This window comes from Callorhinus ursinus, unplaced genomic scaffold, assembly GCF_003265705.2.
Source record: "Callorhinus ursinus isolate GAN/ISIS: 27379988/994484 unplaced genomic scaffold, GSC_fseal_2.0 scaffold5, whole genome shotgun sequence".
Classification (NCBI taxonomy): Eukaryota; Metazoa; Chordata; class Mammalia; order Carnivora; family Otariidae; genus Callorhinus; species Callorhinus ursinus.
This window is the reverse complement of record NW_027397067.1, coordinates 78,745,037-78,768,443: the sequence shown is the minus strand read 5'-3', so window position 1 is coordinate 78,768,443 and position 23,407 is coordinate 78,745,037. Positions and strand designations below refer to the sequence as shown.

The 23,407-nt window shown below is 52.2% G+C and overlaps 1 protein-coding gene across 1 annotated transcript in view; it reads left to right on the top strand.

Moving 5' to 3' along the window:
* The window catches only part of COL22A1 (collagen type XXII alpha 1 chain), a 246,303-nt gene extending 227,695 nt beyond the window's left edge, over positions 1 to 18,608 (top strand). Inside the window, exons 56-64 of the mRNA XM_073893246.1 lie at positions 1,486 to 1,539; positions 3,034 to 3,105; positions 4,529 to 4,564; positions 7,284 to 7,328; positions 9,686 to 9,865; positions 11,044 to 11,110; positions 13,166 to 13,348; positions 15,400 to 15,477; positions 17,461 to 18,608. Of these exons, the coding sequence (XP_073749347.1) occupies positions 1,486 to 1,539; positions 3,034 to 3,105; positions 4,529 to 4,564; positions 7,284 to 7,328; positions 9,686 to 9,865; positions 11,044 to 11,110; positions 13,166 to 13,348; positions 15,400 to 15,477; positions 17,461 to 17,648 (903 nt within the window). The 3' untranslated portion in view covers positions 17,649 to 18,608. The remainder of the gene's footprint in view (positions 1 to 1,485; positions 1,540 to 3,033; positions 3,106 to 4,528; positions 4,565 to 7,283; positions 7,329 to 9,685; positions 9,866 to 11,043; positions 11,111 to 13,165; positions 13,349 to 15,399; positions 15,478 to 17,460) is intronic.
* The last annotated feature ends 4,799 nt before the right edge of the window (positions 18,609 to 23,407 follow it).

Genomic DNA, 23,407 nt, shown 5'->3' with positions numbered 1-23,407 from the left:
TCCCTGGAGGGGTGAGTGGGGGAAGCCACAGAGCCACGGGCTTCTCCAACTGCAGCACTCCCGTGTGGATGCTGTGCTTTCTCTGTGCCTCGGCCTCCCCGTCTGTGATAATAGGGATAAAGACAGCCACTCTTCACGCTTCCTGGCAGGATTACGGGAGATGTGCCGCGTGAATCATCCACGATCACACGTACACTGCTCAGGCACACGATGTGAGCCCTATTTAATCATGACCACCAGGAGTCATGTCTTTAAGGAGGCACAGGGTAACACCGGCTGGGCTCCATGCTTCCTGGGTTCCAGTCTCAGCCCCTTCCCTTCTTTCTCAGGCAGGTGGTGTAGACATTCCGTGACTTGGTTTCCCCATTTATAAAATGGCAGCGTTTGAATCTGTCGTGTGCAGGGAGTTCAAGCATGTGAAGCCGGCGTAGAGGGAATTCTCAGGCAGCATGAGCTGCTTTTTACTGTAACATGTTTCCGTGAAGCTTACTCATTGGTGACTGCATGCTTCACGGATTATAGGACGTTAGCACCTTTTGGTTACAGGATCAATGGAGAGTGGTTTCCTGTGATGTTCTCGGTTCCTTCTCCAGCAGAGTTTCTCCTGTGTGTCTGGCACTGTGCTAGATGCTGGCCCTAGACAGAGAGGGGAGATGCACGGATCTTTGGGCTCTCCCAGCAGGGAAGAGCCAGGTGAAGACACAGCCATCTGGTGAGGGGAGCTCCCAAGAGGGTGGAGAGTGGTGGGCAGAGGCAGTGACCAACCCAGTCTGCTGAAGCCAGGCTTTGAACTTCAGGCTTAATAAGGAATTTGTCTGATCCTCAAAGGTATAGCTAGGAGAATTCTTAAACTTTCTGAGTTTTAAACTACCAAGGATCTTACTGGTGAAATACATTTATCAAAATACCAGAGTCAGAGAATGCTAACTCATCCGGGTCAGTCCTGGAGTCTAGAGTGAATGGACCTTCGATATAGCAGCTGCAGGATTCTGCACAGCTGCTTGTCTGTGTCATCATCCTCATCTCTTCAGGATAATGGTGCCCCTAGTGGAGGAGTAAAATGAAATCAGCACGGGGACAAGCATCCTAAGCTGAGAATAGCATTGCGGTGATGTGAGCACTTTTGTGTTGCTCCTTAAGACAGCGTCTGAGTTGAAGAATAAGGGATGGATGGATGGATGAATGAGGTCATGATTATTTACTATGCCTGTGCCCTGAGCAGCACTCACCAGGCTAAGCTTTATCATGTACACAACCTCATTAAATTCACAGTTTTTTGAGTTAAATGTTATGAGCTCCTTTTAGAAGTTGAGAAACATCCCCTGAATAATGACATGGCTTACTGAGAGCCATGTGGGCCTGAATGATAGCTGCCGGTATGAAATCAGGTCCTCCACATCCAGCAGTCACTCTGTTCCGCTGCCCTGCTCCTCGATGTCCTGGTGGAAGGTCCTGACAGATGACTACTTGTGTTTCTTCTACCAGGGTAAGAATGGATCACCGGGATCTCCAGGAGACCCTGGCCCCACAGGAAGTCCTGTGAGTACTCCCCCTGCTGTATGGTGGAATCAAGGCAAGCTTTGAAATGGACATGCCTTTCACATTACAGATTTTATGTTCTCTATGCTAGAAGCATCAAGAGGAAAATAAGGGGTTTGAATGATAGAAATAGGCTGGAGGCAAGAGGATCCAATAAGGACCTCTTTCAAAGTCTAAAATGCATACAATTATGCATTGGATCTCTGTTGTTTACTACCATAGGGATCCAAAGGTACAGACTTACCAAGGACTAAAAAAAAAAAAAAAAAATGTATAATGTTGCACAGTAAACATTGCATATTTTTAGAGGATGGGAGGACAGGGTGAGGTCCCCAGCCATTTCCATCTCAGACGACAGGGTAAGTGTGTAACATGGGAATGGGTACAGGACAGACTTGGCCGAAGAGGGTCTTCCTAGTGGTCAGGAAGTGGGGGATGGGGAGAACAGGAAGAAACGATGGGTAGGATCCATGGGCGGTGGAGAGAGGGTGGCATGAGTAATCAGAATCCAGGTCTCTGGATTTGGGATTAGGTCTGGTAGATGGGGCACATGGTGGGGAAGATGGTTCTCTGATGGGTTCTGGGGTTGGATGAGTCAGATCCTATCCACAAATCTCCTCCCAGCACAGCCTTCTTGTATATTTATTTGCTAAAACTGGCAACTCTGTTCAGAAGACCACCTCCCTCGGGGTGTGGTGAGTCAAGCAATGATTGCACAAAGCACTGGGCAGACCACTTGGTCGGCCAGTTCTTGTCATTGTGGAAATGAGGGTGACAGGCCCATCTTGGTTGGCCAAGGATCTTCCTGGTTTTAGCACAGAAAATCCTGCATCTTGGGAAACCCATCATTTGCAGGCCAACTGGGCATCTGGTCACCCTAGTAGAGACACCTCTCTCTGTTAGACCAGGGATGGCTGCACTAGAGGAGCTTAACTCCTTAGCACATGTAATGACGTTCCTCAGAAGCCATGGTGTGGGGCTTGTCACTGCTGGTGAGACCAAGTGGACGGGGTGGGACAGGGCCATGAGCCTGGCTTCACGCCCAGTGCAGAGCTGGCCCCAAAAGAGCTGACTCACACATGCCCGGAAAGGCTGGAACTGAAAGAGTCCCTAGAGCTGTTGCCAAAAAGCCATCCTACCAAACCATGAGCCTCACTGTGCTATTGGGAATAAGTGCACTACCTTGCTGGAGGACTCCTTGGAGAGGCCACACACACACTGGAGTGTTTCTGTGCCATATTTGTCCCATGTTGTTTCTGTTGCTTTGACGGAAAAAAGAGATGCTTCTAGTCTTGCTGCCCCACCTCCACAGTGCTGTTAGGACTCACGGTAACCATGCCTCTCCCTGACCCCCGGCCCTCCCATACAGGAAAGGAGTGTCCTTCTCTCTGTTGATGTCTCAGACCTTCAGAGTACAGAGGGGTTATGAGGTTTCTGAGTCTCCTTGGGCTGGCCCTTGACCTTGCAGAACCAATGCCTGTTCTCCCTCTGCAGGGCCAGAAGGGGAACAAAGGAGACCATGGCAACCCGGGACTCCCTGGCTTTCCGGGTCCCCGGGGGCCCCAGGTAAGCCGAGAACTCCCTGGGGGCCAAGACGCCTAGCTCTGGGGAGAGGTTCAAGGGCAGTATGTTTCCCGCCACCCACTGTGTCCTTGGGTCCACCTGCTCAGGTGGCATCACCGGCTGTGTGGTCACACTCACGTTGTTGTGGTTGGCGGGCAATGGTGTGCATTGGCTAACACGGGAACTCAGGTGTCAGCTGCGTGGGATTCTCAGCTCCACGCTCCCGAAGTGTGGGACCTCGGGCCGGTCTCGTAGCCTCTGTGCCTGAGCTTTGTCATTATTCAGATGGGGATATAAGAGTGCACACCTCCGATCCTAGAGCTTCAAGGGCCCTTCCAAACCACTGTAATGATGACTGAGTTTGGCTGCAGGGTCAGAACATGTGGGTGGTTTTCTGAGGCCACGTGGTCAGTCTGCGCTCCAGCTGCTGCTTGAGCCCAGGCCTCTGGACTAGAAAGCGGGATCCAGAGATGCTGCTGGGGGATCTTTGCTCAGTTTCTGGGCTGATGGATGCTAGGGTACTCAAATATGTCCAGCTAAGTTCCCGGTGCATACTGCATGCCATGGTCCACACCATGGGCTGCTGACCACAGGATCACGGTGGTATGTCCCACGCAAGAGTAGGAAGCATACCCATGTTCCCGTCCGCTCCCTCTAGTTTAATTCTGACCCCCAAGAGTGCCCCTGCCACCCAGCCAGCCCAGCCACTCCAGGTGGCAACCTCTCTTTTGCCCACTTCTACCATGTAGTTTAAGCCCTAACGTGGTCCTGTCCACTGATTTTTACTTGAGCCCATCCACTCCGTGGCCCAGCTGTTAAAGGCCCCAGCCTCCTCCTCCCTCCCCTTAGGAACACCCTGCTGCCAAGCAGCAGTCTGGGACCCGCACTTCTAGACTTACAGCACTCTTGCTTCTGGTCACAATAATAGCAGACGGAATTTGGGCAAGGTCCAGCTTCTGCTCCCGTTTTGTGGATGAAGAAACTGAGGCACAGAGAACTTGAGAAATTATAAGGACGTTGTCCAAGGTCACAGACCCAGTGGTTGAAAGAGCCAGGATTTGAACCCCGGGCAGGCGAGCTCTAGAGCCCAGTGTCACTGGAGTCTTGTTTCTCACTCTGAGCCTGCTTCTTGGGACCACCCCCTAGCACAGCTAGGCGCTCTGGAAAGCCAGTATCCTGGGGGCCCTCTTGGTGGAGTCCCAGCCATCCCTTTGATGAGGAGCCCAGAACATGTGGCTTCTCCTCCCGCTCTGGGGCATTTTTTTGCTGACTTCTGACCAGGCTGATGAGAGAAGCCTGCTTGAGTTGTCCTTGGTTGGCTGGACCATTGATTGTCTCCTTTGCTGGAACATGACTTGAGTGAAAATGTTTTGGCGACAATGTGCTGATGCTGCAGAGCCTCCTGATACTCTGTTCTGTCCCGTAGGGAGAACCAGGAGAGAAGGGAGTCCCAGGCAAGGAGGCAAGTATCGCATGGTCCCATCTCCTCGGCCCTCATTTCCTCTGGGGGACATGGGTGTGGGGACGCGGGAGCAGCTTTGGGGGTGGTGACACGCGTAGGCTCGGCCGGGTCCCCCCCTTGCTTCGGTGCACTGCTGTCATGTGGATCCTTTCTAGTTTTGCACGGGGACCCTCAAAGGAGGCAGCTGGTCCTGGGCACCTTCTTGACAGCCTCTGTCCGTGGCCTGTCTCTGGGTCCAGTCTGTCAACAAGTCCTGTCGTTGGCCAGTCCAAAATGCCTCACTCTGTCCAGCTCTCGCCATGCCTACTGTGAGGACCCCAGTCCAGGCTGCCATCACCTGACACCTGCACGATTGCAGTGACCACCCACTGGCCCCCTGGGTCCAGCCCCCCCCCCCCCCCAGTCTTTTCCTGCCTGTAGCTGCCTGCAGAGCACACACGAGGTCATTCTGCTTCCCAGGCCAGTCTCGGCTCTGCCCGCCCCTGCACAGGTGGGAGTCCAGGTGCCCTGGCCCCACCGGCTCCCCTCAGCCTCCGGGCTCCAGGCGCTCTGGCCCTTCAGTTCCCCAAACATGCCAAGAGCTCTCATACACATTGGGGCCCTTTTCCAAAAGCCCTCCCCACCCCACACCCCTTTGCCCTCCTGACCCTGCTCGTCCTGAGGTCTGGGCCAAAATGTTGCCTCTTTTGACTTGACTTCATGACCCGAAACAAAGCGATGCCCCACTATGCAGTGTCCTCGCACCCCGCTCTGTTTGCCAGAGCCCAAGAGTGCAGCACAGAGGAGGTAGCAGAAATATTTGATGAGAAACAAGAGCCTGAATGAAGAACACAGAGAAAGCAAAGCTACTGTTACCACCTTGTCTGTTTCCAAGCCTGCACCCCCCCTGCATAAGGAGGACCCCTTTTCACTCTGCGTCTTGGGGTTCCTTTCTCAGCTCAGGGAGGGAGGTGGGTGACTCCCTGAGAGCCGGATCCAAGGGCTCTGCGTCTGGAGAGTATCTGCCCCCTGCCCCAGCCATGCTTCCCACTCATGGGCAGATTGCTCGCTCACTCACCAATGCCTCCTTCCTCCCGCTCCCTGGATTGACTAGAGGGGAAATACCGCCAGCTCCTCGTTGTCTGAGAGCAGGCCCTGAGTTCTGCCCCAAGGTGACCCCATGCTCTCCCCCATGTGAGCTCCTGCCTCCTCCTGCCCCCTGCACACCACGCTCCAGTTCCTGTATCCCTGCCTCCCGACACACAGTCATGCGCTTTCTCCTGGGGCTCCCAAAACACCTTGTTGTACTTCTATTAGAGAAATAAAGGGGACTGTGGCCTGTCTGTAAGAATCAGCTGGGCCCACCTCTAGCTCTCAGCTGGGCTGTGAGCCCCGTGAGAACAGGGCCGTGTTCTGCTCCTCCCTCTGCACAAGGCAGGGGCTGTGGGTGGCCCCTGCGTGAAGGGGTGCAGCGAATGGGGCCAGGGCTGAAATGACAGAGTGTTTGCTCTCCTTACTTCCTTCTCTGGAGACACCTTCTGTCCCTGGAGCCGGAGATGGGACGTGAGCCCTGGGCTGACTGCTCTGCAGTTTGTATTCTTGAACTAAGTGCACAGTGGAGTTTGGGTCGACACAGTGGAGCCCAGGGGTGGGTAAGCACAGGACCTGCCTTCCAGGTGCTTGTTGTCCAAGGGCAACACCCCTTTCACCTTGTCTGGGGACAATGGGAGTTACAGGGCAGCTGGTGGTCTGGGAACCCGTGCATGAGGGCAGACACTGGCCAGTGTTCCTTTGCAAAGGAGGTGGCAGAGGGGCTGGGGGCAAAGTGGGGTAAGAGAGAGGTTCCAGCTGGGGAGGGTCACAGAAGCAAGGAGGGAGTATCCTAGCAGTGGGGACTACAAGGCTGTGTGACCGCCCTCCAGGAGGGGTGTGGGGTCCCTAGTACCTAGGTGCTGGGTGGTCAAGGAAGGCTTCCTCGGGGGGAGGCCTGAAGGCCTGGTGGCATTGATCACAGACAGAGGGATCGTGATTAGTCAGCTTGGCTGCCACACAATTAGCCTGGACTGGGTGGCTGAGAAACAGACATTTCCCACGGTTCTGGGGCTGGGAAGTCCAAGATCGAGGTGTCAGCAGATGGTATGCCATCCTTCCCTAATTACACTAGCCGGCCCCCTGGTCTCAATGCCTGTCTCCCTATGTCCATCATGGGGCCACCCTCGCAACCTTATCTACACCTGAGTACTTCCTGAAGACCCCATCTGCTAATAGTCACCCTGGGGATTCTGGCTTCAACATATACACTTGGGGGGCACAGACATTCCATGCAGGACAGAGGGGAGTGCGCTGCAGGCAGTGGGAAGGTGAGCCTCAGAGGCCAGGAGAAGGGAGAACCATGTACTCCCTGCAGTGGGCAGTCATGGACGTGGAGGTCCTTTGGGTGAGTGGGAGGCAACGCACCCCAGGTCACAGGGGCAGCGAGCACCTTTCAAAGTCCACATCCTGTGGGGTCTCCTGAGTGTATTCGGTGAGAGGGATCTATCCTGGAAAAGGCAGAGGAGGAATCTTAAAAGGGCTGGTGCCATCAGTCCAGGGTGCACAAAGAAAGGTGCCTGCAACGTCTGGACAGACAGACAGGGGCTCCTGGGGGGTCTGATTTCCCGGATACCCCTTGTGCTCGGCACGCAGGGTCGCAGATGGGTGGCCCTGGTTCAGTGACCATCCTCCTTTGGACTTTTTGCAGGGAGCCCCTGGGAAGCCCGGAGAGCCAGGAGCCAAAGGAGACAGGGTAAGTGGGGGAGGTAGTTACTAAATGTGACCTTTGCAAGGCAGCACGGGGACCCTGTCGCTGGCGGTCAGAAAACAACAGCCAAGCCCGGGGAGCTTGTGGGTCTGCCGCTCCCTGGAAAATCATTAGCCCACAGAGGGATTGTTGTAGTGAATGTTGTTACTTTCCCTTTTTTTCTTTTTGAATGTTATTTTAAGGAATAAAATCATTGCAATTACAAATTCAAAGGCGAGCGTTCTGAGACTTTGACAGATTTCCCTCTCTCCCTGTACGAGTGCCCGGGCATGACGTGCTCAGCTCCCAAAATGCCAATTTGCCAGGAGCCAGATTTGTCGCTGAAGGTGACAAGGGAACAGATTTTTTCCATAATGAATCGCCCTGGCGCCACACTCAGGAAGCCTTTCTTTACATTTCATTCCTCCAAAAAACAACAGGGGGAGGTGTTTTTTTGGTTTGGTGTTTTTTCTTTTTTTTTTTTTTTTCCCAGAAATGCCAGTGGGGGCAGGGGGTCTTCTCACCCTTGTGACAACAGCCACTCCCTTTAGTGGAATTAAGCATCTCGTTTGCCCACAACCCTCCATTTGGTCAGCCGAAACCCTGTCGCACCATGTGGATGTCACCGCCACGCCGCACCCCACCCCCAGCTTGTTTGCTGTGGTCCTGTTGAGAATTTATCTCTGCTTTCTTTGCAAGTTGGGTGGGTGAGGAGCTGGGTTTCTCCTGCAGGTCCGAGGACACAGAGCCGTGGAAGCAGAGAGTGTCAGAGATTGTCAACGCCTCCAGGTCTCTCTCTTTCCCTCTTTCCTTCTGAGTGACTTGATTCCTCTGCATTCTGGCCGTTGGTTCCTGAGGATGGAGCCAGGGAGGGGGTGTGTGGCTGAGAAGGCATTTTGAGGGGTCCCCACCCCAGTGCCACACAGGTGCTCCTGGGAGCTCTGGCTGGCAGCCAGGGAGTCCAGACCACAAATAGGAATCTCGTCTCTAACACTTAATCAATAAGTGGAGAATTGCCTTCTCCCTGTTAAGTGGTTTCGTGGAACATTGCCAGGGAGCTGTGAGGCTCCTCATTCCTTTGCACTCCTGGGGACATTTGAAGTCTGGGACAAGTCCTCCCCGCGCAAAGTGATATTGAGACATTTAATGAATAGGAAGTGCTGTACCACAGCTGTGATAGGGTCTCGGCCGGCATTCAGGAGCTCAGAGCGCCAGGACCATCACTAACCCCTGAACACTGACAGATGACAAAGGTCCCATGAGATGCATCACATCTGAGAAATTTAAGTCAAGACTGTCCCTCTGATGTGGATAAGTTCATTTTAAATCCACTGTCCTTTATTATTGTTTGAAAAGGCAGTACAGACATACAGTTAACCGTTGCAAAAAGTGAATGCAATGAAAAGTAGGTACTCCTCTACCTTGGTGCCCGTTATGGGCCCCGTTCCCTTCCCAGGGTCCGTCGCGGGACATTTTCCTTTCGTCCTCTGTGCATGGAGAACCATGTGTGTTATAAATCTGTATCTGCCTTTTGTTAAAGCCCTGGGAACATATCAAATTTTGTCTGTTATTTTTTCTCTTCAAGCATATAGGTTGGACATGGTTTCATGCCTGCAGTCTTCCCTCTCCTTGGCTCTGGGTCATGCCCATGGCCACGCTCCATTTCCAGCTATACCATCTTGCTTCTCCTCCCGTTCCCCCCGACTGCTGTCTGCCCGCAGGGGAGTCCTGTTACACCCCGAGCTCGCCAACATGGCCATCTATTTTCAGACCCACCAACAGCCAGGACTTGCTGGTCACACCCACAGTAGTGCGTTGGGCAGAGGACCGGATGGTCTGGTGGTCACCATGGTTCCCAAATCGTTGATCCAGGTCTTCGGGGGCTGGGTCAGAGATGGGGAGAAGAGTCTGGTCAGTGTCATCCCATGTAGGCCCACGAAAGCCAAGAGTAAGGGTGCGGGAGGCCACCTGCAAGTAGCGGCGCCTCTGTCGAAAGAGTAACTCTGTCCATCCAGCTGACAGAGCAAACTGGAGGGGTGGCTGCTCGGCAGTCAGGCTCAGTGGCCGGCCTTCCTGAGGCATGCGCATGAAGCCGCACGGACTGGGATTGGAAGTCAGAGTTCTCATCTAGTCCTCCGCACACTACCTGTGTGATGATGACAGGTGGCTTTGTGTCTGGAGGCCTGTGTCCTCACATGTCTTGGCTCTGAGACACAGGTCTGCCAGGACAGAGGTCTCCTGTCCAGGGCTCCGGGAGAGAGGACCCGGGACCAGGGAGCTGCACACAGCTGCAGCAGGCCTGTCTACACTGCGTGCACTTGCCTAGCCCTCTGCTCACTGACATGTTTCTTCCCCTCCTCCAGGGAGATCCCGGGAACAAAGGTGACAAAGGACCTCCTGGAGGAAAGGGCCAGCCTGGGGACCCTGGAATCCCTGGTCACAAAGGCCACACGGGCCTGATGGGCCCCCAAGGACCTCCTGGGGAGAATGGACTGGCTGGGCCCCCAGGGCCTCCGGGCCAGCCAGGATTTCCAGGACTGAGGGTAAGGATGCTGGTGTTGCCTCAGACTTGGGGGCGGGCATGAAAGGACAAGCTTATTTAGTGTTTTTTTTTCTCGAAACAGTTTATTCTAGTGACAGAACTCTTATTTGACACAAACCTGTAACATAAGCACACACTGGAGAAAAACACAGAGCCACCCGGTAGAAGTGGTTGGGGGTGGGGTGGATTTGGGGTCCACGTGACCTCACCTTCCCCTCTCAGCAGCCCTGTGGTCCCCTGGGGACCTTCCCGTCCTCAGAGCGCAGGTCTAGGTGATCTCCAGTGTCCCTGGCAGCTCTGATGCTCTGTCCCTTCCCAGAGCCTGGCTCTCAGCCAAGTCCAGGAGCAGGGGCACGGGAGGCGGGGCGCTTCCACAGCCCCCGGGGTCCTCGCTGAGTTCTCCTAGTCCTGGTGCTGTGGGTAGCCATGAAGTTCTGGGATGAGCATGAAAGAGGGACCAGAAAAGAAACAACAGAGTAAGTGAGGACACGGAATTCGTGTCCTGCTCATGCTGGGCGCTGTCCCCGGTCCCGGGGCTGCAGACAGGAGCGCAGGGAGGAGACCCTCGCCCCGTGGGGACACGGCCCTGAAGGAGTCAGGCAAGAGGGAGGGGTCTGGCCACTGCGGGGCGTGAGGGCTGCTCTCACAGATTCCTCTAGGAATCACATGTCACCATGTGAGCCCGGAGGCAGCACACACTCATCAGCGTCTATGAATCAGGCACCTGGGGAAGGCCAAGGTGAACTGAGCAAGGAAAACCAGACCCTGGGAGCCGGGGTGGCCGAGCGGCTGGTCAGGGGAATCAAAGAAGATTCCATGGAGGAGGCAGCCTGGGAGCGGCGCCGGGAGTGGACGGGACTTTGGCAGGGAGAGGTGCAGGGCCAGACCTCTCAGGTTGACGCCGGGGAAACGGCTTGTGCAGGAAGAAGCTGCAGCTAAGGAGCGGGAAGGGCGTAGAAAGAGTGGCACCGGAGGCCTCAGGTCACCTTATCAAATAGGAGGATGCTGCCTGCGTGGCCAGGGCAAAGGGAGGTGCTTCTGGGCGTGAGAAGGATTGGACCAGGCCTATGTGCTATGTGTTGCCTGTGCCACTCCTGGTTCCCGGAGCCATCAGGGGTCTTGGGGGGCAGGAGTTACCGGGGAGATAAGTAATTTCCCCTTCACCTTCCCTCCTTGCAGGGGGAGTCCCCCTCCATGGACACCCTGCGACGGCTCATCCAAGAAGAGCTAGAGAAACAGCTGGGAAGTGAGTAGCTGGACTGACCACAGCTGGGCACACAAGGGCCTCTGGAGGAGCCTGGGAAGCTATCCCTTCTGCACCCTTCAGTTTCCCAACCCGGTTTGAAGAAGGCTCATGGAGAGCAGCTCCCGTGTAGCAATTGTGCAGAACCGTGAGGAACACCGTGCAGGCTCTAGACACACAGAGCCCTGTCCAGAGCTTGTCTTTACCTCCTCTTGAATACCCCCGATTAGGGGAGCTCCCATCCACAGGACCAGCTCTGCCGTCATCCGTCATTTATTCTGTTCATTCGCTCCCAAAGGCAGCGGAGATACATAGTGCTTTCATGGAACTAGGTCCATTTCAAGTCCAAGTGTATTGGACTTATTGTTAAATCCCACGGGTTTGCATGAGCCTGGCACATAGCAGGTGCTCAGGGAGGGAGCAAGGTCGGGAGGTAGTAGTAACGCCAGCATGTGGGGCTTGCCGTAGGTCAGGTGGTTTCCTACACACTCACAAGGCAACTCATGGAAGGCTCTCAAAGAGCAGGAGGCATGTTTCAGTGTTAGGAGCAGAGATGCCAAGTAACTTACTGGACATGGGAGATCTGGTAAGCATCTAGCAGGATTTGTGTACAGGCAGCTGTCCCTACCTCCCTCTGGGCTGGAAGCTGTTAGGGGAGGAAAGTCATGGGCAGCCTATGATAGGGAAGGTCAGACATCCATAACTCTCCCAGGACCCAGACGGACAAAATGGGAGGGCGTGTTTATTCACATGCTCACGTCTCAGAGGGATTTGCACCAACTGTATGGCAGACTGTGGGTTGGGTCTGGGGACACAGCTTTGGACAAGGTGCCCCCCATCCCAGCCCTCTTCGACTGGCCAGGCCAGCATGGTCCCTCTCCACACACAGGAGAGCCCAAGACCATTACCTGGGAAACATGGCAGGGGTGTGGGTTGAAAAAAGGAAGGAAACCAGAGGCTGGAATGGCACTTGCCACTGGGCAGGTTGTGTCCCGGGGTCTCCCCCATGGGCATCTCTGAGCTCTGCTTTCTGAGTCTTAGATTTACCAGCGACAGAAATGGCTTCCGCCCTTGGGGAGTTTCCAGCCCAAGAGCAGAGACAAGACCTGTTTTGAACAAAGTTCAGATGGAGCATCTGCTGGGCAGGGTGCTTTCTTTCAAACAGCTTTCTGAAGAGCAAGCATCAATTCTGCTTTAAGGATGAGGAAATCAGGGCTCAGAGAAGTTCAGCCGTTCACTCAGGCCTCAGACACAGACTGTACCCCACCTGCTGCCTCGTGCAGGAAGATGGGAGGACGGTGCTCGTGGCAAGCCAATCCCCAGGGCGCTCAGAAGACCCTGACTCTGCCTTGGTTTTATCACCAAAACACTAGGACCTTGGGTGACCCTCCAGCCTCTCTGGGCTCAGTCACCCACCTGCAGGAAGAAGAGCTGGGCCTGACTACATGTGACAGTCTCTTGGTGGCCATCAGATGGGCACGGTATCCCCAGTGTGGTGGAAAGCCATGGACCTCTGGGTTTTTAACCAGTTTTGTAGTCTTTGCATTTTAGACATGTAAGGTTCCTCAGTGACATCATACCCAGCCCTTCGGTGTATAGATGAGAAATGTGACTCTGCATTGCTCTGTAAGCCCCTAAGTCTCACCCCCAGTCTCAACTTCCCCAGCTGGCAATTACTGCAACCCCTTCTTCTGTGGGTACTGTCCCGGCCGCCAGTCCTTCCGTGATTGGCGCCACCAGCGTCCGCTGACCACAGTCTTAATGCCTCATCTCACATGACTGTCCTCACGCCCAGCAGGTGGGGTGGCTGTGATTGCATTGCCTCCATTCTCCAGACAAGGACGTGAAGGCTCAGAGAGGTCGAATAGCTGGCCTGAGGCCCACAGCTGGCCGAGGCTGCCCTGGGACGGGCTCCCTGGCTGTGCTGTGTGGGGTTGATCTTGTCGGTGTTCTGTGCTGCTTACAGTCTCCCGAGCTCTGAGCTGCAGAGTGAGTCCCGGCCCATCTCCTGTCCATCGCCCTCCTTCGTTGAACATCTCTGTTTTTCCTCCTCTGCAGCCAGACTCGCCTACCTCCTGGCCCAGAGGCCCCCAGCGCATGTGAAGTCATCTCAAGGCCGACCTGGGCCCCCGGGGCCCCCTGGAAAAGATGGGCTTCCGGGCAGGGTGGGCCCCATCGGGGAGCCAGGACAGCCTGGGCAAGGGGGTCTGGAAGGACCCTCTGGACCAGTGGGTCCCAAAGGTGAGTGAGGACCCAGAGGAGCCATGCTCAGCACGGAGGAGGGCTGGGAAGGGACCACGCTCCAGCTGAATGTGCGTAATTGATCCCACTTTCCTCTCCTCCAGCTTGGTAACACTCAGCGTTTGGGCATCATGTAATGTTTTCATATGTACAGAAGGATTTTATACTTGACATTTTTGTAAAAATATGCTTCCGCCAGGAAGAGCGAACCGGCTCCCTCCCACTTCCTGGTTCTCCACTAGAGCAGGGGCGACACAGAATGCCCTCTTTCCCCTTCCGAGATCACAGCTCGCTGAGGAGTGAGACATGCAGTCTCCAGGCCCATGAGGCGTTGGACGCCAGCTTTAGAATTGAGCAAAGTGGCGGCTAAAAGGGCTTCTACCTCTCCAGCTCTCAGGTAGACGCCTCACGTGGACGTGGGCGATCTGGGCAACAGCCGGTCTCTCCTCCAAGGGGCAGTGTCTGACCCCCGTAGTGACCGAGGCAAGCGCACCCTCTCGGTAGGCAGGCAGGTGGGAAAGCAGGAGGTAGGACAGAAGCCAGACTCATCAACCTGATTATTAGCTGCTCTGTGGGGAGGAGTGAGTGCAGGGGGTGGGTGTGGGGGGCGGTGAGTGTGGGGTAGGAGAGGGGTGAGCCTGGCGTACAGAAAGCACCAGATTTTGGTCACCACTGGGGAGTATCGACATGGATGCCCCTAACATCTTCCTCTTTCCACCTACTGCTCCCTTACTAGTTCTTCACTCATTCATTTATTCATTCATTCATTCCCTGTAATGTTTCTCCTGCTGAAAATTTTTTTGTTAAATTTGTGCTCAAGTCCCACCTCTTTTGGTTCATAAAACAAAATACATGAGCTAGAGGTCAACAAGAAAGCATAAAGTGTAGGAAACATCAGACTCGGACAGAACTGACCCAGTGTGGCAGTTACAACAGTAAATAGGAATGGTCTAAAGTCTCCATGAACTAGCAAAATTTCCATTTAGATCCCAAAAGAAAATATGTTGCATAAAGGAGACTTCTGCAAATAACATGGCAAAAAAAAATGAATGATGAAAAATATTGAGACAGTTTAATCTAATCTGTATGTTATTAATTCAAATATGATCTTGGATTTCCTCCCAGAGGGAAGGGACCCTCTCTGGAATTTCTGTGTGATTTTAACTCACCCACATTCTGCTTCGAATAAGAATGTTCTTGGTGCCCTGTTTCATCTCTTACTGGATTTAAAGTTTCTTGGGGGTAGACCTGTTGTAGTAAATGTCTGTAGGATCTAGAGTGTTGAGTTTATTGTTATCACCCAGTTCCTACAGGTTCAGGTGAAATGCTGTGAGAACACGGGAAGTGGAGGCAAGCATGAGTGGATGAAGGTGGACGTGTTTATTACAGGGGAGAGAGCATGTGGATGTGTGTGTGGGCACGGGAGAGAGCGTGTGGCTGTGCACATCTGTATGCCCGTGTTTGAGTGAGTCTGTATGTGTGTATGAGTGTGCATATATATTTGCTAACATATGTGTAAGTGTCCATGGGGTGCCTGGGCGGCTCAGTCGTTAAAGCGTCTGCCTTCGGCTCAGGTCATGATCTCGGGGTCCTGGGATGGAGCCCCGCATCGGGCTCCCTGCTCGGCGGGAAGCCTGCTTCTCCCTCTCCCACTCCCCCTGCTTGTGTTCCCTCTCTCGCTGTGTCTCTCTCTGTCAAATAAATAAATAAAATCTTAAAAAAATAAATGTCATATGTGTGCCCGTAATCAAGCAGTTATGTGCTTGAACCAATGTTGATGTGTAGTTGAGCATGCATTTAGGAGGGGTGTCCATTTACTTTGGTGCTCATGGGCGCGTATCTGGATTGAGTGCATGCTTGAGTGTGAGTGTATGTCAGTGAGTGTGAACAGGACTTCGGAGTCCCAGTGTGGAGAAGGTGTGAGCGAGGCTGGTTCGGATGGAAGGCTGCCGCAGCCCCGTGCTGACCCTGCATCTGCTCCCGGTGCCACTCCCTGCCTCTGCCCTCACCCTGGGTCTCTCTCTCACCAAAGCTGTGTGTCTCTCTCACAGGTGAGCGAGGAGCCAAAGGAGACCCGGGTGCACCTGGCGTTGGCCTCCGAGGCGAGATGGGCCTGCCTGGCATCCCAGGTAGGGAGAGTGTCCGGAGTCTCAGGGTGGCCCTCCGCCACAGAGTGACACACTGCAGTGCCGCAGGGGTGTCTGGGAAGAAAGGCTGGGTTTATCTGAGAGGAGAGAGGATCACTCACGTGCTTTTATCGAATCTTTCTAAAGCACCAGCTTCTTGACTTACTAAAAAACCTGTAGCGTATGTATTCCATGAGTTGTTGGGGTTTATCTTGTGAAATAGTCCTGAGGAAAACAGACCTGGGGTTAAATAAGACTGGGCAGCATGGGGAACCGTGCACCCCTTGACTCCTTCCCAACACTCATGAATTCTCCCACGTGCTGCCTCGCAGGAACAAATGATGTTTATTTTGTTTATGGCAGCATTTTCTCAACTCACTTGAAAGTCCAATCTGTGCACATGTTGATACCCCATTACTATTTCTCAGAACGTATGTTGGGATGTGCTGGCCAGGTGGCAGGGTGGGGGTGAGGGCTCCCTGGGACGTGGGGCTCGCCATTTGACAACCTGGACAAGTTGGCTGTGTGGAAGGATCTCTGGGGCACAGCAGTGTGGTGGCCCAAGATGAGGGGTGTGAGTAGAAGGTGGAAGAAATTAGACTGAGTTATTATTACCAAATTCCACCGCACTGAAGTTCCTCTTTTTATTTAGTTCTAGTTTATATGATCACCTGAGATCATTTTTGCATATGAGACTTATAGGTCATTCTAATTTAGTATTTATATCTTGATTTCCCAAATTTCCTGTGCTGGATGCATGTTGCTACTCTCATGAGAGAAGACAACTAAAAATACATATTCAGTGTTTATTTTTGACAGCTTGCCTACTTTCCAGTAGCTTCGAATATTAAGAATATTTTTCATTTTTATTTTTTTAAAGATTTTATTTTTAAGTAATCTCTACATCTAACGTGGGGTTGAACCCTCAACCCCAAGGTCAAGACTCATGTGCTCCCCTGACTGAGCCAGCCAGGTGCCCCAAGGATATTTTTAAAATAAGGCAATTCCAAATAAAGATTAAAAGGCAGAACAGAACCGTTTAGAAAGAGGAAATATTTGTATGAGTACGAGTTTGAGATAATGACTGTTCTTCAGTGATTCTCTGCAGGAGTCAGTGACACTGCCGGCCTCAGGCTTGGTCGAGGCAGGGCCATAGAAATTAAATAACGACTACCAAAGTGTTCGTGAATTTGAGAGTTCATGAAATGTCTAAAGATCTTTTTAAGGGGAAAATGTCCTTTTTGTTTCTTTTATAAGGAGACTCAGATTTCCTAACATGGTGACTTAAGAGGTAATAGGGTTAGGCATATACTTAGCAATGAGCTTCCCAGTGGCCAAAGCAAAAAGGGACATAGATTGATAATATATGAAATTATGATGTTTAATAAATGGAGGAATAGATGCTTGTCTATAGGTAATATTTCTGAGTCCAAATTTTGGGTTATTTGTCAGTGACTGACATCCTATTTGTATTGTCCTTGACCATGATTTACAGAATAGGTGAATGTGGCCCAAGTGTGTAGTTCACATTTAACATACGGATACCAGCCTAGAAACTACAGAAGATTTGGGACAAGTTGCATATTGGGTAATAGAGCGTCATCAGGTATCTCTAAGGATACATGGATTGGGGCTGATGGTTAATGACGAGGACTTGGTGTCTGCCTCTCAACTCAACTGTATCTCCTAGAACCCTGTGAGAACATAGAAGGCCGTGTCTCTTGCCCACCCCATACCCCTGCCCTCCATCTGCCCTTGTTGGTTTCTCTCCAGGGGCACCCTGATTGCTGCCCCAGTCCAAACAGTGAAGGCATCCCCGTGCCCCTGTGGACCATTGTGATTGCCCCAGGCAGAGTTCCCAGTCCTGAGGACGTTTCTGGTCCTCAGTTGGTACTGAATGGAAGCAATGAGAGCAGGGCTCGTTTGCCCCGGAAGGATCCTGAACACTTTCTGTTTGTTTTTTTTTTTTCCTTCTCCTTGGGCCAGGTCAACCCGGGGAACCTGGCTATGCGAAAGATGGGCTCCCTGGGGCTCCCGGCCCTCAAGGGCAGACAGGACCATCAGGACACCCCGGACCCCCAGGCCCGCCCGGGCCCCCTGGCCAGTGTGACCCCTCCCAGTGTGCCTACTTCGCCAGCCTCGCTGTCCAGCCCGCTAACGTGAAGGGCCCCTAGAAGATTCCAGAATACCAAGAGGCGGCAGTGGATTTCTGAAACTTGAACTCAGAGCCTGATAAGAAGCCAGAGGTCTTGAAACATTACAGCCACGTGTTTTTTTTTTCTTTTATCATTTGTTTTTGTCTTATTTTCTTGAGAGACCTCAACATTATTAAAACCAACAGATGCTGCCGGTCGGTCAGATTATTATTAATATTATTATTATTGTTTATTATTATTATTATTATTATTATTTCATATGATAATGCTCTGCGAGTTTTCCCCTCTCCTCCGAAGCTGGGAGAACATGACCGTGGGGCAGTGGGTTGTTTCTCGGTTTTTCTCACGGTGCCCATGTGATGTGGAGCTGCCCATTTTAAGGAAACTCTTGGTGCTATGAAACCCTGACCAGAAGACACTTGCCAGATTTACCTCTTTCCTCAAAAGGAAACTGAAAACATGAGACAATGGGTTTCTATTCTCGGTTATGCCCAGAGGTCGCCACTTCCCAGGAGAGACATGTGAAGCAGGAAGCAAAGGAATGTGCAGACACGAAGAATGTCCTCGCTGCCTGATGGAAAGTGCACACGGGGAGCCCAGAATCGGTCCTCGGGGAGCAGACTCAGCCACCTCACTGCTTCAGGCTCTCAGATGCAAAGTCATGGCACTTGAGTCGGTGAAGCTTCATGGCATCCTGTGTCCAGCCAAAGACAGAAGCCGGTGTGGAAGAAGCGTGTTAATCTGGCTTCTGAGCCATGGATGGGACTCCTTCAAGTTCCTCACAGTTGGTCTCTCTTTAATTGTGAAATAAAGAGGTCCGGTGACAACTGCCGTGTCTTCCTGATGCTGGGCAGTTGGCCAGGGTACTGGCCAGAGCTGGGACATCTGTGCCTCCAGGGTTCTGCCTTGGAAATAAAGTGCGTTGAGTGTATGTGTGTACCTGAGACGCCCGCACAAACAGGTGCTCAATAAATCCGAGTTTCCTCCTCAGGTCGCATGGATGATTCCTTTCTTTTTATCTCTTTTTATTCTTTTAAAAACTTTATTTATTTATTTATTTGAGAGAGAGAAAGAGCATGAGCAGGGAGGGGTAGAGGGAGAGGGAGAAGCAGGCTTCCCGCTGAGCAGGGAGCCCGATGTGGGGCTTGATCCCAGGGCCCTGGGATCATGACCTGAGCCGAAGGCAGACGCTTCACCGACTGAGCCACCCAGGCGCCCCTGACAATCCCTTTCTTATCTCCAGCATCCATCTGCATGTGAACTCCTTAAGGTCTGGATGAGTCATTTTCCTCTGGGGAGCCTAGGGCCACAGGTTCAGGCCCCGTGCTGATGCACACGAGGGTGGGTGGGCATTATCATCCCCTCCACTGGGGCAGCTCTGTCTTCTACATTTTGGAGGCAGCCATTTCGATGTACACATTCACATAGGGTCACAGTGGGGAGGGAGTGCAGTAAGGGGGAAGGTTGGCTTCAGTGGGACTCGGGGCCTCATCCTGCTAACATGTGTCCAGAGACCAGCTGATTCACCATGGCCTCAGAGAATCACTCGTTAAACACGGGGTCATGTCTTAACTAATTGTTGGTTAATTGATGGATCCATCCATTCATCTGTCATTCATCCAGGCACGGACTAACACAGCATATGCTTATCAAGCACTTCCTTTTTATCACCTCTGATTTGGGGACCAAAAGTGCTGGAAGGTTCCATGCGCAGAGAAGTATATTGCAATGATTTTAAATAGGCTCTGAAGCTGCTCTCATTCAGTTGTTTGGTGCTGGTTATGGGGGTGGATGCGTGTCTGAGAACGGCCATTCTGCAGGGCCTGTCCGTGCAGACAATCTCCTACCTGAGCTGTTTTCATGTTCACCTGCTCAGTTTACCCTCACAACCATGTGAGACACAAGGACTTGAGGAAACAGTGTCAGCAACCTTAGAAATCCTCTAATCCAGTGACTTAAACATTTTTGACTGTGATCCACAGCAAGAAGTAAGTTTCTTTGTGATTCAGTGTATGCATACGTAAATATAGAAGGGGAAACGTTTGGTGATAGGACATTTATCCTGACCGCACTCGATGCCCCATAACATTTACTGTTCTGTTTCATTTTTTTAAAATGCTCATCACAGTCCACTAACTAGATGTCATGAGCCACCAGTGGTTTTGAAAGATAGTACTCTTGTCTAGAGGGAGACTTAGGCATAGAGAAAACCTGTCTCAGGCCTCAGAGCCTTGGGTGGAATCCAGTTCTCTGATGTCTTGAACACTTTTTCTCTTCACATTGCATTTTGCTCCTGAATTTTAAGGCTTTCATCATGTGCGCTAAGAATGGAACGAGAAGAAGGGCTTATAGCACAGAAAGAATGACCTGGTAAGGCCAAAGGCTGTTTTGATCATTGAGGTTCTCAAACACTGGAGTGGGACAGCGAGAAGGGTCTGGGCATTCCTCTTCCGGGGACCTTGGAGACGTTCAGCAACCTGGCGTGGCTCGGGAGCAGCTGTGTCTGCAGAGGGCAGGAGGAATGCATTGTCTGTACTGATCCTTTTCCAGGCATAGGACTTGATGCTTTTCTGGAAACACATGAAAGCATCAGCATGATTGGGTATTTCCGTAGTTTCCAATTTAGAACGCATTAATATGGTAGACGATGTGAGAGTGTGTGTGTTGGGAGGTGGGGTTGGAGGGTGGGCTTAGAAGACAGGACTCTTTCGTTTCCTTAGAGAACTTGATCAGCCTTTCCAAGACCACTCCTCCAGAGACGTGCATCCAGGAGTACAGCCCCCTGTGAATGGGCTCTGGAGGGGATGTTGATGGATGATGCTTGTGCTGATGGTGCTCATGGTGCCTAGACCAAGAACTACAGAAAGTTGGAGTTATGAGTAAAGGAATGCAAGAAAATAAATAAACATACAAACAAACACACAGACACACATATACAAATATATATATAAAGGAGCGCCCAGGTGGCTCAGTCGGTTAAGTGTCTGACTGTTGATCTCAGCTCAGGTCTTGATCTCAGGGTCGTGATTTTAAGCCCAGTGTTGGGCTCCATGTTGGGCGTGGAGCCTACTTAAAGAATAAAAAAATATATGTACATAGAAATGCCGCAGTGGTGTTTCTAAACCAGGCTCCTCTGTGGGCCCCACGCAGGGCATTGTCGTCCCAGGGGCTCAGAAGAAACACGCAGATCTGGTCTACATAGAGAAGTGACTGCACCCCCTCCCCAGGAACTGGCTATTTTCCTTGCTTCTGGGATCCCAATTTGCTTTCATTTCTGTATGTTTGTTTTCTTTTTCTCTTCTCCATGGCTTACTGGAAATTTTTCAGCACATGGCAGCAAGCGGTTCTAGCCTATCCTTCCCCCACCTCTTCAGGAGTGGTGACGTCTGGAAGCCACAGTAGGGAGGAAGCCCCCCTCACCAGGGTGACCAGTGGGGCTCCACTGTCTGCTGCTTCCCATAGGAGGGGCCACGGCTCTCCGGATTAACTATACATGTCACGTCCACTTCTGTGATCCTTGGATGCTAAAGGCATCCTGTGAGCCCCAGAAAAGCATGGTGTATTTAGTGAGACAGAGCAGGATGCTGTGAAGGGCCATACCCATGATCGGGGATTTTCCCCCTAGTAGTGGCCCGGAGAGGTCATTGGTGTTCCTTTCATCCACCGTGTGGACCAAGTCCCAGCATGTGAGTGAAGGACAGGGCCAGAGCCACCTGAGTTAGAACCCTAAACTGAGATGGTCAATAGAAATCCTCAGGTAGTAGGAGAGTGGGGTGGAAATTTCCAGATCATACAAGCACCAGCAGATTCTGGGGCACTTCCAACAGACCTTTGTTCCAACACCTGCTATGCACCCTGGGGTGGTTGCTGCCCTCGGGGAGCTATCATCTGGTGATGGGGGTGGACACAGGAGAAGCTGTATAACAGGCATCCAGCTGGGGAATCTGGTCTCCACGGTGGGGCCTGCCAGGGGCCATGGGGTGTGCAGAGGGCACTGTTCCCCTAGGAGGTGGAATATTAAACTTGTCCAGGGCATTTTGAAATGGGGAGGGGAATGATTCCCACCACGACGGACATTGCAATCAAGGACCAGGAACGGTGGTAGAGAGTCACTGCCAATCAGAGCCAGAAGGCAGACTGGTGGTCAGGGGCCCAGGGCTTCCCCACTGCTGGTCTGGGGCAAGTGTTTGCTGGTCCACGCCCGACGGGCCGAAAACCACATCCAGGACATCACATTTAAAGGATGATCCTTTGCTCCATCTGAGACTGCCATCTGCCTAACTTTTAGGGTTTGAATGTCTTGTTCTGTGAGAGAAAGAGTGTGGGGGTTGAGGGAGTAAAACTGTGTGTTTGTTTTTTAGATCTTTACTTGCCAAAACAAAGATTGGGGTCTCAGATCTTCACGTCAGTTCCCAAGATTATTTCTTAAGCTCCCAGTTCATAATTCCCACATGTGGGAACCCCTGGTGTCGTCCAAATCCTGGTTTTTTTTTAACAAGTGGAAAAAATGAGGCTCAGAAAGATAGAGTGATTTTTCCCAGTGTTGGGTACGAAGGCTCAATCTACTTCTTCAGTACAACCCCAATATGCCGGGTGATCCAATGTTACAGGAAAACTTTTGCTATTGACACTATAAATTCTCAGATCTGCTCCAGAATCACTGAATCTGGATCTCTGGGGGATGGTATTCAGTAATGTGTTTTGAAAGGTCTCCTCAGGAGATGCTTAGCCCTGTGGGGTCTACCTACCTGCAAACTTTCCTTGGCGACTCCTTCTTTGGAGGAGTAACCTGGGTGCCTTAAGCACCCTGCCCACTTTTTAGAGTGACACTTGTTTCAACCCAAGCTCAGGGCCTCCGGCTTTAGGAAAACCCAGAGCTTGGCCAGACTCAGCACCCTATTTCCAGAGCTGCCAAGGTGAGGACTTCATCCTTACCATCTGAGAACACTGTTGCGTTTTGGGAAGGTACACGCAACCCACACGGATGGCCCAGGGTGTTGGGTCCAAACCTGCTGTGTATTTTCCAGCGAACCCTCACTCTCCATCTGCCAACGGCTACAGCCAGAGGACCCGTCCCTGCAACTTTCTGTCCGTTCCTTGGCACACACTGGGGAAGGAGCAGAGAGAGTTGACTCTGTGCCCCGGGAGGAGAAGGCCGGCTCTCTGACACAGACGCTCAGAGGACACCCAGTGGATGCTCAGTGAATAGTGACAGAGACCGGGGGCTTCCCAAAGACCACCATGTGTGTTTGGGATCCTGGGGCTTCTTCTGTGTGGGACTGGTAAGAAAAGCTCGCTCCTCTTCCAGGGGTGGAAGCCTGAAACGTCGGTTTTGGCTCAGGGATCACTTTGACCTGCAGTCTGCATTCTTGTCGAGGCTGGGGCTCTCTGATCTGCAGCCCTCGGGCTCTGGCTTCTGCCAGCCTGGATTGGCAAGAACTCCCCCTCTGAGTTCAGCGGCTCTGACTCTGCTTCGCTCTGGTCCTTCAGGAGCTGACTGCCGCCGTAAGGGTGGCGGACCCATACAAACAAGGCAGACTGATCTACCTGCAACCCCATTGTCCTTCTTTAAGAACAACGGAGTCAACTTTGCTCGTTTGTTTACTTAAATCCCATTAGAGAAGCCCTTCTTTTCAAACCAAATAGTTGCTTTACATGTTTTTCAAAACATGTTCCCTTTGGTTTTCTCCTGTGGTCCTCAAAACACACCTGTGAGGGGCCGGAAGTGGCTCTTTGACCCTTAGTGATTAGGAACCTGAGTCACACACACACACACA